The sequence below is a fragment of the Nanorana parkeri genome, unplaced genomic scaffold (assembly GCF_000935625.1).
Source record: "Nanorana parkeri isolate BGI_ZX_2015 unplaced genomic scaffold, ASM93562v1 scaffold1790, whole genome shotgun sequence".
NCBI lineage: Eukaryota > Metazoa > Chordata > Amphibia > Anura > Dicroglossidae > Nanorana > Nanorana parkeri.
The window spans coordinates 3,825-21,358 of record NW_017308058.1 but is presented as its reverse complement, the minus strand read 5'-3'; the positions used below and the strand labels follow the sequence as shown (position 1 = coordinate 21,358).

At 43.5% G+C, this 17,534-nt stretch overlaps 1 protein-coding gene across 1 annotated transcript in view; it reads right to left on the bottom strand.

The window, feature by feature from the left end:
- The window catches only part of TMEM38B (transmembrane protein 38B), a 34,462-nt gene extending 22,946 nt beyond the window's left edge, over positions 1 to 11,516 (bottom strand). Inside the window, exon 1 of the mRNA XM_018571591.1 lies at positions 11,309 to 11,516. Within this exon, the coding sequence (XP_018427093.1) occupies positions 11,309 to 11,417 (109 nt within the window). The 5' untranslated portion in view covers positions 11,418 to 11,516. The remainder of the gene's footprint in view (positions 1 to 11,308) is intronic.
- Positions 11,517 to 17,534: the final 6,018 nt, after the last annotated feature.

Below are 17,534 nucleotides of genomic sequence, written 5' to 3'. Positions count from 1 at the left end.
GGGGGGGGGGGAGAGTTTTAAAGAAAACACAATGCTCCATAAACAAGTACACATACACACACAAACTATATTTTTTAATTCTGCAGATTCTAGACCAACCAAAAGGGTTTTGAGAAACCTCCTTGCCCTCTATAATGGCACTTCTGCCTCACCATTTACTATCTACTACCTTGATCCCCACCAGTAAAAAAAAAAAAAACCGTATGAACATGATGGCTTCAATAATAGTAATAAAAACATAATTTCCCATAATGCCTTGTTTAAATACACTTTTCTGTATCTCTGTCCAAGCAGGATTGACTAATCAATACAGGGTCCAGCCATGTATGGCGGAATATTCAAACAGTTGGTTCTCTAATTCTCTGGATTCTTTTGTCTAAGAATCCAGAGGTTCGGGCCCGGTTTTTTCTGAGGTCAAATAACCACACTAATATACATTATCAGAGATGCATGTTCCCCGAATTAGTAACTGAAAATAAGAGTGGATTAGGATATACAAATTTCAGTAAGCCACAGTGCTTGATGCAACCAAGGTCCTAGGCCTTTTGGCTTACAGAGGCTTTATTTTTGTCTTCCTCGATTAACTACTTTAACTTGTTTTTGTGATCACTTTCACTTTTGAGTCAGTACTAGGACTTATACGGGCTATGCCCTGAAGTCCTTCAGAAAAAATTTGTGAATTTTTAGCCTATTCTCAACTGCCATAGGATACTGCCGTAGGATTCTTTTAAGTATCCCACACTTTAGGGGCTGATAAACTTCTAAACTTTCCACCCGGCATAAAGCTGGGAAATGGCATTCATACCGCATTACCACCACTAGACATCTAGTGGCTGTAATGCTCTACGCTGGGAAGAAGGTTTATACATTAGCCCCTTTCTAAATATGAAATGGCTATTCCCTTTGCATTTCTTATGGTAAACCTGAAAAACTGTTTGTGCACATGGTTTAAAGTCACAATAAGAGACGCATCTTTTATATTTAGCACCTGCATTAGACAGGAAGACGTCATGGGTTCATAGATCGCTGGAGCCTGGGGGAGAAGTTGCTGCGGGGAACCGATCTAGCAGCTCGATAAGACCGAGGATCAGGGGACTATATTTTCTTTATTTTCGCCTCTAGACCAAAACGAGCATTTAACCCTAGCAGTGCAGAGGTAGCCCCACTGCAAGGATTACTTTGCAAAAAAATCTTAAAAAGAAAAAAGGAGGAGAACACAGAAGCGCCACAACCTAGTGCATTAAATCTCTAGTGGAACTGGATCATGTGTGGATCAGGTAAAAGACTAATTAAAATACAAAATAAAATGCACTCATGGCAGCAGTCCCCAGATAGGGAGCCTGTCAGAACACAGATGTCTGTGAATTTTGGGTGCTGAAGAGAGGCAATCGAGATAGAGCTGGACTGTCAGGTGACCCGCAGCGATCCCTGTAGTCCTGTTGTCGGCCTGGAGCATGGCGAGTATCGCCAGCTAAAACCTAAGTGACAGGTCCTTTGATCACCAATGTAAACACCCGCGGTCCTGTGTCAGCGTGGCTGTCAGTCAACCTGTTCAGCAGGGGTGCAGAGGACCGATGTTAGATGAGAGCAGGAGAGATTGTGATGGGGAGATGGGAATGAAGGAACTAAATCCCTGGGGGGAATGGGCAATGTGTTTCGAGGCGCTGCCCTTTCCAAGCTCAAAAATATTACAACGGTGAGCAGTTCATGGTGGGTCACCTGACAGTCCAGCTCTATCTCGATAGTTTTTCTTCAGCACCATTAGAGACAGTACCAGCGGCACCCAAAATCCACAAAAATCTGTGTCCTGACAGGCTCCCTATCTGATGACTGCTGCCATGAGTGCATTTTATTTTGAATTTTAATCAAAGTCTTTTACGTCTACACATGATCAGTGCTTTCTTTTTTAGCTGCAGTGCCTTGGTACCGCCATTTGCGATCTGGAGCAGCACACCTAGTATTTCACTTCATACCACCCCCTCATTGACCTTTCTTCTTTCCCCCTCCTCCCTCCCCAGCTTCCTTTTGGAGCCTTGGCCCGTGCGCTGGTGTTTCCCCTTCCTTCCAATTTGAAAAAAATCTTGGGAGTTCCTCTTTAAAGTATAAAACACACACATCCCAAATCCCAATATGACCCGTCCTTTCCAGTAAGTAAGACCTGGTTCACACCTAGGCCGTTGCGAGTTGGTACGCCCGTTTTAACGTGCGTACATGAAGACGTGCGTTTTGATTGGCAGCTCATAAACCATTGTGGGCAATGGAAGAACGCGCATATAAATGCTCAAAAACGTTCACGAAAATGTGCAACATGCTTCTGTTGCGCATTTTTGGGCATTTCCAATTAAGTCTATGGGGAGGAAAAAGCGCTTTTAACTGCCCAAAGAAGCTCCTGTATCTTTTCAGGCACCTTCCTGCTAGGCGTTTTTCTGCTCAGGTGTGAACCAGGGCCATTGAAAATCATGGGATTTCTTGTGTTGGGCACTTAAAAGCGCTTTTCCGACTGCTTAAAAATGCCTAGGTGTAAACCAGGGCTAATTTTGCAGCACGCTTGTCAAGTGATCACTGTCAAAGGACAGCAATCTCCAGCTGGGTAGCAAAGTGTTTGGCTTCCACCACCTTCCATACATTCCAGTAGACATGCTCATGGATTTGTGCTGTAAACAGGTAAAAGATCCTGTAAGAACCAGCAATCCAGTGTGTAGTCACCTCTTACAATGTAGTGGAATGGTAGTGTTTCCGTTTTATAAACAAGCATGGATATGTACAACCAGGATTTCAGTGTACTGTAAGGCCTCATTCACACACAACGCAAACAAAATTGTATATTGCGTATATACGAGCGAATATGCGTGCACTATATGCAATCCCAGAATGCATCACTCGTAATGGAATTTTTAATGTGCTGCGCGTATAGACGCGTAAATACGCAGAAATACGCTGCCCGGACGCATCTCTGTTCCATTCTGTTTTTGCGCATATATACGCTACGCAAATATAGGGCTCTATACGCGGCTGTGTGTATGGAGCCATTTATTTGCATAGGTTGCACATGGTACAATACGCACGTATACGTGCGGCAGTGTGAATGAGGCCTAAATATAAAAAAAAAGTTTACATCAAATATTTCAGGAACACAAGAGAATCTCAGAGGCAATTCCTCAACACACTGCAGACCAACAAATTGTAATAGGAGCAAGAGGTGCAATTACTAGTTTTAGGTTTCACATCTATGTCCACAATCAGGTACCCTACTCAACCATTTCTGGAAGGGGAAGATTCAACTGGACATGTTTGCTAGTCTTTCTACCCTAAATATGTTGGCACCAGGTGAGTCTGTTAGTTACTTTCCATAGGCAAAAGCATGTACATTTGCCTGAGACAAGGATAAACATCTATGGGACAGTTGGCCAAGAGACAAGCCTCAGGGCGGTTAGATCCTGCATGCACATCTAACCGCCCCCATTAGGTATACAACTATAATCATCAAGACAAGACAAAATTCTTATAGCAAGTGAGGAAACGTTCTGCAGAATTATCTACCACAATGTAGTCATTTTACAGCCAAGCAAAAGGTTTACATAATGTTCTATTACAGCATTTTAGTACTTCTAGGAGGACAGTATAAGGTGATTACATTCTGTATAACCCATATACAGCAACAACAAAAAACACCAGTATTCTCACAACCCAATAGGGAAAATGCAAAAATACCAAAATACACAAAAAGAGCTTAGGCAAATATTCACAAATTCTAAGAGCATTCCGATCCAAAGTCCACACTACAGAGAGTTAGAGAGAGGCAGCAGACTTGGTTTCTTATTTTCACTGCTGCTTTCCTACTAACAGGCTAATAAAACAATTTCAGAGGAAGCAGGATTCTAGCTTAATAATATTTCTACAAACATGGATTACTGACATATATTAAGCCAGGCCTGGACAAATCTCACAGAGATCTAGTAGCCAGATGCAAAAACTTAGGAGTCAGCAAACTACAGCCAAACACTTTAAGGGCCCAATTGCACCATCATGCTGCAGTAATATGAATGGTATCGGGCATTATGGGCAGCAATGCCCAACTGGTGCACCACATAAAATGCTATATGCATCTTTTTTGGTGTGTTTTGGTGCATTAGGCAGCCCATTGAAATGAATGGGCTGACTTAATGCAATGCATGAGAACAGGTGTGCCCTAAAGCAGTGGATGGGGCCTAAATGGAACCCCTTTATGTGAACTTTATACATTAAGGGCCTATTTACACTTTTGTATTCCTGTGGGTTGTATTAATGCGTGCTGTGTTAATGTGCATTGCACTACGGCAGTCCAACACACAGGAACTGACATGCAGAGTTCTTTCACATGCAGTGCACCACAACGCACAGTAGGACATTACCATGTGTTGTGGTGCACTGCAACACGTGGATCAGGGCTGTGTTGCCTCAGTGCATCTGGGAGCCGTTCAAAATGGCAATGCATTAACGCACATAACATGCATTAGAGCCCTTTCCAATCAGGTCCACCTGTGAGCTACCAATCAGGTCTGCCTGAAAAACTCAATGTTAGTCTATGGGTAGCTGGATCTAAACAGACTGGTGTCCCTTTATACCTGGCTGGCCCTGGCCAGTTCCGGAAAAACAGATCAGAGTTCCGTTTCTCAGGACCTGATTGTGCTGGATCGGGGGTAATCTGATTTAAACAGACACAAGTCCATTAACATCCGACTCAAATGGCATAGACCAACATGGGTCTAATCATTCAAGTTTTTTTTCTTCATCACAAGTTAGAGGAAAAAAACTGGATGGACAAAAATGTCACAACAGTGACATCCGTTTCGATCAGCAGGGGATCCAAACATGAACCCCTCCTGTTCAGACCGTGTGAAAGGGCCTTAACGTGTTAGGGTAATGCGCGCGTTATTGTACTGAAAAGCAAAAGATGTGTATGAGCTGTAAGAATCTGTGCAAAACGTATTGTAGATTTATACCTAAGCCCTACAAAGTATCTCTCTGAAAATGAAACCCTGTTGCAGGGGATGCCTGTAATTCCTATTAGAGGTCTAAGCAGACAGCTTAGAGAAGTATTCAGTTGACATACGAAAGCATGTACTTAAAAAAAAAAAAAAAAAAGGGTTTCCTTTAAAATGTTGAGATTTAGGCTGCCATTGCCGATAGAGAGAAGAATTTCTGACCTTTCAGAAATGTGGTATTCCTAGGCTCTAGGCTTGTTCCTGATCTGTTCTGTGACTCAAAAATACCCAAGCCAGACAGACACAGCAAGGTAAAATGGAAAGCAGTGCCTAACCTCTCGTGATGAAAAAAAGGGAAAATGTACCACCAGAGATACATTGCTACAGTTTCCTGTAAGCTGACCACAGCTTGAGTAAAGTTTGTAACGTCCCATTCCCCTAGTCACTGCTCTTCCTTGTATGCCTCTGGACATATCACAGCTACCCTGCAAATGTGTGGGTTGGCACAGTCTTATGGTTCCAGGCTTTTTATACACGCATCAAAGCATGATCTGTGTCCCCAACCACCCACATTCACAGACAGGTGCAAGGCCTCCCAGAGGTGCTAAATATTCTTAGACAGATAAAAAAAAAAATCACCATTTTATTTAGCTATACTGTATATTTATATCCTCAATATAAGAGCTTTATGATTCGAGGTACAGCACATAATGCTACTTATATAGCATAACGGCCCTGCATAGAACTCTACTTTTGGCAATATCTAAACAGGAGATTTGTTGAATTACTATACATTAAAAACACCTTGCAAACACAGCACAGGACAGACATCTTTTTATTTAATGTGGTTGATGTGTTTCCTGTTGCAGGCAGGCGGAGCCTTATCTCATTGGCTGTCCTGGAAGGGGAAAATACCTCTTTTGTCAGCCTAATATAGCCATGATCAAGTGGGATATATAGTGGTTTCTAAAGCAGGCTTACAAGCTTATAAAAACCCACACCAAGACAGAAGAATATACTTTTACAAGCAGCCTTATAAAGCCATACTCTAGCAACATGTTAAAGGAAACCAGTACTGGAGGCTGACATTACCGTCCTTATTCTGAACATGCTAGTTGTCGTGTCGTTTCAGGTTTCAGTACTTTCTGATTCTTTAGTACTATAGCTACTGGATGAACAGAATGGCCATAATGGCATTTATTCTCTCAGGAGGAGGATTTATTTTTTTACTTTTAAGAAAGAAAAGCAGAAATGGTACAGGTCACCTTGTCAGAAAAATAAAAGATGCACCAAAGAATAATCATAGACCTGTAAAAAAGAAAAAAAGACACGCCCTGGCAAAAATCCATTACGTTGACTCACCTCAGGGAGGAATAAGGTTTATGCTTCAATATGCAGAATGAGAAAGCGATTCTGCTATGCTAGAGGAAAGGTTGGAGGAGTATTTACAATGCATTTCCACTTTTGCAGTCACTATACATTTGTTATGTGCTCCCATTCATACAGCATAAAGAAAAGCAATATAAAAAAATATTTTACCTTTTTTAGCGGTTTCTTTGGAGCAGGATTATAAATAGGACACTACAGACAAGTGTCCTTTATTTTCTATAGCTCGCAATGTACAGACTAGGGACATCTAAAGTGTAAAGGTGGCCATACACTGTACAACCCTCGCAAGACTTTTGTCTTGCGAGGGTTGTAAAGTAATTTAAAAAACGTACGATCTGACCATCTTGGGACAGGCAGATCGTACTTGCGATCATCGCAAGCGCGCCCCCCTGAGGGGATGACTGCAATGCTGAACGGGCAGTGTGCGTGTGCGCACACCGGTCCATTCGGCAGTTGTCGAACAAGCAGGCCTCTAACCCGCCGAGAATAGTACGATTCTCGGCGGGTTTTCCAGCCTGCTTGTTCGACGGAAGACGTACGACCGTACAGTAGAAACGGTCGCACGCCTTCCATACACTGTACGATTATCGCACGATCGCGGGATTTCCCACGATTATTGTACAGTGTATGGGCACCTTAATACCATACAAATGGCTTGGGACCTTTACCCTTTAATTAGGACAGACAGTCCTGCTTATCTAGTTTACTAGGGATGGACCTTTTCAGATACCAGTGCGGACACTTGGCATTTTCATGAGAACTACCAGGGTTGCAGAGGTCGCAGCTGGGTCCTGGCTCTGGTGCTCCACCACTGTCCTGAAATCATTAGTCTGTATTGTTTTCAAAAAACTGTCACATGACAATAAACAAAAATGTATCAGTTCTTGTATCTGCGAGTACTTGGACAAGTATCAGTACTTGCAAAAATGGTATCGGTGTATCCCTTCATTTATAAAAACAAATCAAACATTAAAACAGGGATGCACAAATCCCAGGAGCTCCTTACAAATGACAGCTGCCTCCTAATTTTCCCTAGTTTAGTCTTGGAGCTCAAAAGTATCTGTACTTGCACTGAGTACGGTACTTGTAAACTATAGGGATGCACCAATACCAATTGATAATGGAGATCTACCAGCACAGTACAGACAGGGTTAATTGGCAATTGCTCCGATCCCCCATAAACAGGAAGAACTATGTAGGATTTTTCAGTCTTGAAGATTTCACCAAAGATCATATAAAAATGTAAGCCGCCGTTTTTAACAATTTTTTAAGTTATGTGAATGGGAACATGAAACTGAACATGCAAGTAGGTGTTATCCCAATTTGGCTGCAAAAGTGGAAATACACCATAAAGTGATATTAAAATCAAAAGTATGGCTAGCTTTAGACTGAAAGGGATTATCTACAAGAACAGAAATAGAATGTATCAAATTGACTGTATGCAAATCACACTGCAAAATAAATTCCAAAGTGCAACACATTTAAAAAGTAAAACATAAGTGGTCTGTGTCCAACGTTAAAAAAAGTTAAAGAATAAAGAAAAAGATGTAAAAAAGGAAATCAAAAATGAAGTCCAGATTGCACAAAGAGATTGAAGCTATTGTTTCTAATTTTCAGAGACTCTTTAAATGGCTGGCTTGGACTGGAGTAAGGCCAATGTAATGCATATATTTTAAGAACTCCAGGTTTTTTTTCAAATTAATCCTTGCAGTGCGGCTTCCTCTGACAGTGATCGCTCACCTCTCTCCTCCTCCACTCCGGTGCCCCATGGAGAAGAGACCGATGGGACCAAAACAAGCACTTAACCCTTGCAGGTGGAGGAAAAAACTGCACTTACCGCACCACATGTTGGGTCTATGGGGAATCGGACATGTGTCCATTTACTGGCTGTGAAACAATGTGATACAATGTGAAATGAGTAACAATAGAAGAAAAGCATGTGTATAACTCTTCTTCTATTGTTACTCTTTTCACATTGTATCACATTGTTTCATGACCAGTATCTATTATATCTGATACTTTGTAGATTAATTCACACAGCACAGTTATTATTAATTTTATACTATATATCTGACCACACAGATTTCAGCTGCTGCTTAACTTGATTGGAGTAGTGGCGCGAGGTTTCACATTATCCATGTGTCCATTTACATCAGATTACCCCCAATTTGCCATGATCCGGTCCGACACGGATCTCCGATCCGTCTGTTTTGCCCGACCTGGGTAACCAGACGCAAGTCCATAGACTTTGCATTGGGCATCCGGTTGAGTCCTCCTGAAAAACTGACAGGGCGAAGCAATCGGGACAGCCGTGTGAAAGGGACTTTAAAGTGACACTAAACTCAGGAGATAAATCTTAAAAATACATTCAAGAACCTTAACTACTAACATTACTGTATCTTATTCTCTCCTTCTCCCTAGGGCTGCAACAACTAAATCGATAAGAAGGGAGAGGGGAGAGAGTCTTTTTTTTTTTTTTAAACAACCAATCGATCAATTGAAAAATCAGGCAACAAATCGATTATGAAAATAATCGTTAGCTGCAGCCGTAATCTTGTTTGTGTATCACTGTAGATCCTCAAATCATCTCTGAATTGGTGCCGACACTGTCCTTCACTCTGGAGGGTGGCTGCTTGTGTTCCCCATGGACCCTGTGTGAGTGTTGTAAAGCAGCCACAACTCCAAGCTCGCTCCTGTGATAAGGTGCCCACACACCTTGCGATAATCATGCGATAATCGTGGGAAATCCCGCAATCGTACGAGTGTGTGGAAGGCGTGCGACCTCTCCTACTGTAAGGTCGCACAACTTTTATCTTATGAACATGTTCGAAAACCCGCCGAGAATCGTACGATGTCTTGCGATGGTTGTAAGGTGTGTGCCCAGCAATAGACTACTAGAACTTAAGTACAAATTAGTATGATTATTAGTATGATCCAGGGAATATCTGATTGTTTTAGGGGATTGGGAAGGATTTTTCCCCTGTTGCAGCAGCCTGGACTATGTTTAATAATGGGGTTTTTTTTTGCTTTCTTCTGGATCAGCTGCAGGTATATGGTTCTGTACACAGAGATTTTCAATGTATTTTTTTTATTCATTCATTGAATTCTATATTTGACACTGACACTGCACCTTTCCCTATTACAACACAGGAAGCCCACCAGTTGAATAATGAACCCAGACCCTCCCTCAGTTTGGAAAGGACATGCTGCAACAAACAGCTTTTTCTTCAAAACAGAAACAGGTAGGAAACTACAAGGATTTTTACCAACTTTGTTGCAATGTACACAGATCAACCAGAAGGGATTGATTTTTTTTCTTCAATAAAAGTAAAATAACTCTTGAATGGACATTAAAAAAAAAAAAAAAACACAACAGATGGTGGCAAACAAAAAGACAAGACAGACATGCAGACAAGGTGTGAATAGGGCAGGGTATGTGGAAATATCACAGCCACACAATAGAGATACCAACCCCTCTTTATTAAAGGTTGAATAAAATTAAATGTAAGAAACCACCCCTACACCTCAAACCGTAGTCTAGAAGCAGAGAATTGCATAAACCTGTTCAATGTATGATTGCCAAGGAACATGTACTTGGATGTCCAAGGTAACCTTTTTCGGCTTTATTCTGCAATTACTGCATACTTGTTGACATCTTGATCAGTGACTTAAGCCGGAGGGTAAGCATATCAGCCAGGCAAACAGCAATGTCTGACAACTGTTTTGAAACTTTAAAGCGGATTTCCAACAAACAGCTTTGTGCACTGTTGATAAACAGCTAATTGTCTTACTTGGCAAAATTGTGATCTAGGACCCACACCACAGAGTCACCTGTAAAAAGAAGCCTGCGCTTTTAAAGAAGATATTGTATTGTAAAGAGAATTATGGGGTAAGTGTTTTTCCCCATAGTTCTCTTAAGGCCTCATTCACACTGCCGCGCATATACGCGCGTACGTGCGTATTTTACCATATGCAAATAAATGGCTCCATACACACAGCCGCGCATGGAGCCGTATATTTGCGCAGCGTATATATGCGCAAAAACAGAATGGAACAGAGATGCGTCCGGGCAGCGTATCTCTGCGTATTTACACGCACATACACGTGTTTACGCGCGTACATACGTACAGCACATTAAAATTCCATTACGAGTGATGCATTCTGGGATTGCATATAGTGCGCGCATATACGCTCGTATATACGCAATATACAATTTTGCTTGCGTTGTGTGTGAATGAAGCCTAAGGGTCACGGAAGGACATAAACTAGCGTCCTCCCGTGACCCAAAGCTCAGTATATCGCGAGCTATAGCTAAGCATCCTGTGTATATTTGAATATCCAGTGTTGCTGTGCATGGCTCTGTCCACACAGCTGCATCATTCATTCACAGATCTAATTCATAGGACTGGTGAATAAATAAAGACTAGAAGTCACATCTACCACCATGGTAGATGGATTAAAGATGTGCAGGAGCTTAGCGTGAACCCAATTCGCTGGGGTTTGCCCAAGCCCTTGCAAACCTGTCATTAATACACCCCCCTCCCGGCCCGATCATTTGCAGCGCCCCACAGCTACACAGAAACGGGCAGGTAATGCCCCTGTCACAACTGTTTGGACCAGAAGCACCAAGTCCCCCACACATCCTTATCATGAATCTCAATGGGGGTACAAGTGCAGTGATATCCCAGCACTTGTTGTCCATCAATAATTCCCCCACCTCCATAACTCTAGGTATATACCTTAGTACATGCCTGGGGAGGAAGAGTCTGCAGGAGCCTGAGCATGCCACCCATGATCCAATGACTGCAGGTGCAATGCTCTTCAGATTCCAATGCAAAATAATAATTGCAACTTTTTTTTTAATGTGTGTGCATTCATTTTTTTCCTCAAAAGGCAGCGTGTACCTTTGAGCTAATCCCAACACCTGCCTCATGCGTGTATGTCTGAGCTCTCACCTGCCTGCTCCCTGGCTGACAAGACCGACACCAAGTAATGAGCTCCATCGAAGAAAGGGAACATAGACAGGCGGGAGAACTCCACGGAGAGCTCGGTGATCAGCTCCATGCTGCCAGCCGTCTCTTCACTTCTTCTCCAGTCAGCTGTATGTCTTCTCCGAGCCGGGACAGCCTTCACACTCTGCCCTGCACTTCCCTGCTGAACACACACCCGCCGACTGACTGAGAGTTGTGCTAGCCAATCACGGCGGAAGAATCACAGTGTCACATGATAGCTTTGTGTGAAAGACGAGCTATGATTGGCCAAGCTGAAGTGTTGTGGAGGTGTGTGTGAGCTGCATGCTTGTATGGGAGGTTAGGAGGGAGTCAGAACTGACAGTTAGCAGAGTTCACTTACAATCGCTGTAAACTCTTCTGCTGCTGCTGCTGTTTTTTTCTTCCTTTGTTGTATGTACATAAAACAAGCGTATCTTTGTCAGGATGGTATTATTTTGGCCTCTCCAGGCATTTCCTGCTTTTCTCTAGCAGTTTAGTGATATGGAACTATAGGTCTCCCAGCACTACCAATTATGGTAACATTTGTGCTGGCAGCAGGTTTAATCCGGACTGTCTTAAAGGTGCCTTTCCTCAGAGAAACACGGAGAGGGCCATTGCTGGCTTTTTATGCTGCAAACTCACAAGCCATGGCAGCCAGAGGTTAAAGAAGAACACAAAAGGGTTAAAGTTGTATTGAACTCTCCATAGCCAAGTAATGAATCCATATCCAACAAATATACAATGCCCAGCAAAGTATTGCTTTACATCTTTGCCCAAGTACTTGCAATCATCAAGTTTCTGAACAGCTCCAATCCTCTCAGTTCAACTTACCTGAACAAGATCACAAGGAATACAGACTTCTCTACCTGATCCGATCCACCGACAAGCGCAGCGTCCCGCCTCTCACGCTGTCAGAATATGTATACAGAGCGTGCCGTTTACTATTTAAACCGACGCGCTGTGTGCAGCTTCTGAGAAGATACACTATTAGCATAGCGGGAGCTATGCAAAATGCGCCGCTGACTTCCTCGCTATGCTAATAGCGTATCTTCTCAGAAGCTACATACAGCGTGCCGGTTTAAATAGTAACCAACACGCTCTGCAACACATATTCTGACAGCGCGAGAGACGGGAGTCTGCGCTTGTCGGTGGTTCCAGGGATCAGGTGAGTATTAACCACTTCCGGGCCGCAATAGGTCAATAGACGGCAGCCCACAGAAGTGGTTAAAACAAGAACACGGATGCTTCAGCAGCCGTGCTCTTGGTAGCGCTTTTAACAGCAGGCGATTTCTGTTAACTTACAAGCAATCCGGTGTCTGTAGAGCCGACGGATCGTTTGTACCGGGCGGAGCCCCCAGCCGCATTCGCTGTTGGCTTACCCGGGCACCGATATCCCCATGCGGCGCCCGGGAGCAGCTCGGTGGGTCTCCCCGCAATGATCTCTCCTCCGAACACTGGACCCGGAAGTGATGTGTATTACATTACTTCCGGTGTCACTGTACACAGTCTCCGGCTCTTCTCTGCTTCCTCAGCTTCTTTGGTCCCTAGGTGACATTAGGGGTCTGAAAGATGCCTCCATAAAGAGAACCTATCACACCCTATCTGCTATTACATAGGGTGCTTGTTATCCCCCTATGTGATAGCAATAGGGTTAGTGTTAAAAAAAAAAAAAAAAAGTGTTTAAAAATTAAAGTAACATTAAAAAAAAGTCCCCCGCCCCCCACATATACACGCGTCGGAGAGCCTACGTGCGAAAACGACAATTGCGCTACACATGTTACATATCGCCACGAACGTCGGAGTGAGAGCAATCATTCTAGAGCCATCAATCACTGATAACACTAAACTAATGAGCGGTAAAATCGTTTAAAATGTTCCCTGTGGGACATTTTGGGTATTGTCTTTTTTTGGAGCTTCACGGGCGAACGCAATTTTAAGGCTTGACATGTTTGGTAACTATTTACCCGACCTGACCCCGTCTTTCATATTTTACCAAAAAAATGGGTATTATATTATTTTTCTGTGCACTAAATTTTAATTTAGTTCCATTTTTCCTAAAAATACTGGTTTGATAAACATTTGCGCAAAAAACGCGCAACATAAAACATTGCAACTAGCATTTTTTTATTCTACATGGCCTTTCCTTTCAGAAAATATATCATTGTTTGGGGGTCTGAAACTGTTTTCTAGCCAACAATGTATATTTTAATATGTGTGCGCAAATAGTAAGAAACTGCTCCGGACAGCAAGTGGTTAAAAAAAAACATTTATTTTATGTTCCTGGGGACATAATTTGTCCGGGGACGGTGTCTTAAATCTGGGGATTGTCCACGGAAATTGGGGACAAATGGTCACCTTACACAGGAAGCCCTCACTATCTACCAGGGAGACTCCACTGGCCACCAGGGAGCCACACTAACCAACAAGGATCCTCCACTGGCCACCAGGGAGCCTCCACTAACCACTAGGGAGCCCCCACTACCCACCTGGGAGCTACCACAGAGCTCCCACTAATTATCAGGGAGCCCGCACTGGCCACCACAGATACCCGCACTGACCAGCTGAGAGCCACTGACCACCTGACAGTCCTCATTGGCCACCTGAGAGCCTAATTAGGGAGCCACCTCTACTGCACCCACACGCATCTGTGAGACTCTCTGGACCCCTGGTGAGAGCCCTCACAGCCCACCTGAGAGCCCACACTGGCCACCTGAGAGCCCGCACAACCTCCTGAAAGCCTGCACAACCCTCCTGAGACCCTGGAGACATGAGACGGCAAACCCAGAGCAACATAGAGTATGTAGCTTTATATTATTCTGCATTACTGTATAATGTATTGCTGTGATTTGTAGTCCTCTGTAGCCGGATGCCATTCTCCATTACTGTATAATGTATTGCTGGGATTTGTAGTCCTCCATAGCCGGTGGGGATTCTCTATTGCTGTATAATGCATTGCTGGGATTTGTAGTCCTCTATAGCCAGTTGCCATTCTCCATTATTATATAATGTATTGTGTATTCTATTGAATTATCATTCGAACCAGAGGGACAGCAGTATGGATGAAGTAGTGATATAATGGTTGTGGGGCGCCCGTAACTCTGGTTACGCCACTGCCAGCAACTATTCATCTACTAGCCTGGAAGAGGTGAGGAGAGGGGAGCAGGAATGAGGGAAGTGGCTTGCCTTGCTGTGATTGTATGTTTGAAGTCAGCACAGCTTTCCCACATTTATCAAGCTATGTGAAAGGCAAGCCATGTGGAGAGCAGGAGAGTGGATTGCCCTGCTGTGTCTGTCAGTGTTATTCACAAAAGGGTGGAGAATTTGGAGAAGGCAGGAGAAGTGAACAATCTAGGACAACATAGCTAAACTGGATTCCGCTCACTTTCCAGTTCAGCTATTTTGTCCTAGATTGTTCACTTCTCCTGCCTTCTCCAAATTCTCCACCCTTTTGTGAATAACCCTGTGTGTTAGTGGAGACACACACAGCTTACTAGCACACACAAGAGTGACTCCACAGGACCCTGCAAGGGAAAGGAACCACCCACAAACAGGATATCAGGACTAGTGCTCAGGGGCCAGCTGATTCTGCAGAAGGCTAAAATTTTTAAGCTTCAAGAAGCAGCATTCATTGTATGTTATTTCATCAGCATTTAAAACAGCTTAAAAATCTTCTAATTTTAAAATCACTTTAAGTGCTTATTTTGTCTAGGGGACCCAAATAAAGCTGTACTGAGAATTACAACTAGTGTAGAGAACAAGAGATATGTTACTGTAAAAGTGCATGGCAATGCCACAATGTAATTTGGCAACACAGACACCCACAACCCTCAGTTAGAGGAGCTAAGAGGTTCCTGGATGTGAATACTTTTGCATCGAAGAAGCTGGCTTTTCAGTTTTTTTCCAGGTTTTCTGGACTATAGTTGGATGGAATCTCTAGTCCTTGGGCCAGGTGTTGCCAATGACCAGCCTAGGAGGATCATGTGGGGCGTGTTCTTGTTTTAACCACTTCTGTGGGCCGCCGTCTATTGATCTCGCCTTCACCCCAGATGTTGTCCAACTTTGATGGTGAGTGGCCAGGAGATAAATGACGTCCTGCTGTGCACAGTGACAAATGCTGTACAGCTGGTATTAGCCATATTCCTTTGTTTTCATATATATCAAGTTACTTAAAGGCTCAGCAATGGCCGCCCATGTGGTGGAGACCCCCAGCTTCTCTTACAGATGTCACTGCCCCCAAATACGAATGAGGAAGATTTTCAGCCATCTGACCAAGCTGAGTGCCTCGTACTGTACACAGATGTCTCCGTACTCGGGGCAGAAATAGCAGGGACACTTCACCTGTCACACGTGGGCATTACTGGGTAATTTATACGCCGTGCATTGTCATGGGGTTATGTATACACAACAAATGGCGGCTACAGGGTGCTGCAACAGCTGCCGCGTGTCATTGTAAGCGGCGCCAATTATACCGCTGAGACTGCGATTGTGTGATTTTTCCTGCTATGGGCATCTCATTGTACTGACCTCCACCTTAAATGTGACATGTTTGCTGTTCCACATTTACATCTCCAGTGCAAATAGATGGCTTCTCCCTCTAGTGCACGTGTCAAACTCAAGGCCCAGGGCCCGAATCCGGCCCACCAGGCCATTTCCTAGACTTCTACTTTCAGATCAAGGTATTAAGTTATTACTAAAACCAGTGATAATTGAATGCAGAGGCAATTATGATAAAGATTAGATACATTTATATAGTCTTACAGATACCTTTGAGGGCAACCATAATGTTGATGCGGCCGACAATTAAATTGAGTTTGACACCCCTGCTCTAGTGGATGTCTATGATGGAGAGTGTGCTCAGTGTAAATAACATTAACTAAACCAAACCTGTTTAATATATATTTTGCCCTTAATATTGGTGCTGTTGGCATCTTATGGTTCTTATTCTTTCAAATTAAAAGAAATCTATTTTTAAAAAAGTTTTTGGGAGTCATCTTAGCTGGGCACTCACGTCTAGGAAGTGTAGCTACAGTACTTAACTGTCTCCATTTATAGACAATTTGTCTAACTGTCGACTGATGAATGCATGAACACTTAGGGGGTTAGTCACAAAGCTGCTGAAGGCAGCCGAGTGAATAACCCAGCCGAAGTGAAGTGAGCCGAACAACATTCGGCTATTCACTTAGGCTCAGCGCGGCTGTCTTAGCCGTGATCCTGTTTAGAAGCATAGGCAGAATCGCGGCGGGAACCGCACGATCTGCCCGGCGCGACTGGGGTGCCATTGGAAAATAATGGCACCCACAGCGCAATCGGTGCACACCTATACGACTCCTGACCACACAACAATCCAACTACTCTTGATTGTATGTCTTCAGAGAGCCCCTTTTTGCAAGGCATGGATCACATCAGTTGATGCTTCTTATGAACAGCAATCTTAAAATGTTTGAGTGCCTTTTATCAGTCAAGGTAGCTCCAAACCACACCTCCAAACTCATTTTAATAATCGAACTCCAGGTGTGCAAGTTACTGGCTCCCATTAGCTGTTGTTGAAGTAATTAGTCTATGGGTTCACTTACTTTTTCCTCCAGCACTATGAATGTTTAATGGGTGTGTTTAATAAAGACTGTTTAAGGGTTGGTTCACACCATAAGTAGTGCGTTCCGGTCCGTTCCTGGCCGGAACGCACTGCCTCGCATTGCGGCCGGCTCACTTTTTTGCCGAGCAGGAGGGGGCGTGGCGGGCCATTGAAGTGGATGGCACCGTAGCCACGCCGTCCGGCCGCAATGCGATCGCCTGCACAGGATCGCAAGGCACATTAGTGCTTGCAGCATTTTGATTGCACCGGACCGCACTGCCTGCACAGGCACCTGCAGTGCGGTCCGGTGCGATGCGATCAAAATGCTCTGCATACACTAATGGTGTGAACTAAACCTAACTGAATATGAATATGTCTCACATAAAAATGTGTGCTGGGAGAAAAAGTTGAAGAAATCGGGGGACAAGTGCCATACTCTAAGATACTTCAGAGAGAAGATTATAGTATAACTTTGAAGGCTATTGTAATGTGTATAACAGGTATGTCTCTCGTCTCAGAGTCACTAACAGAACAATCATGCAGCTACAGAGCTTAAAGGAAAAGCAGAACTCTAAGGGGTGTATTTTTTAAGATATAATTAGCAGAGCCATTCCTCCT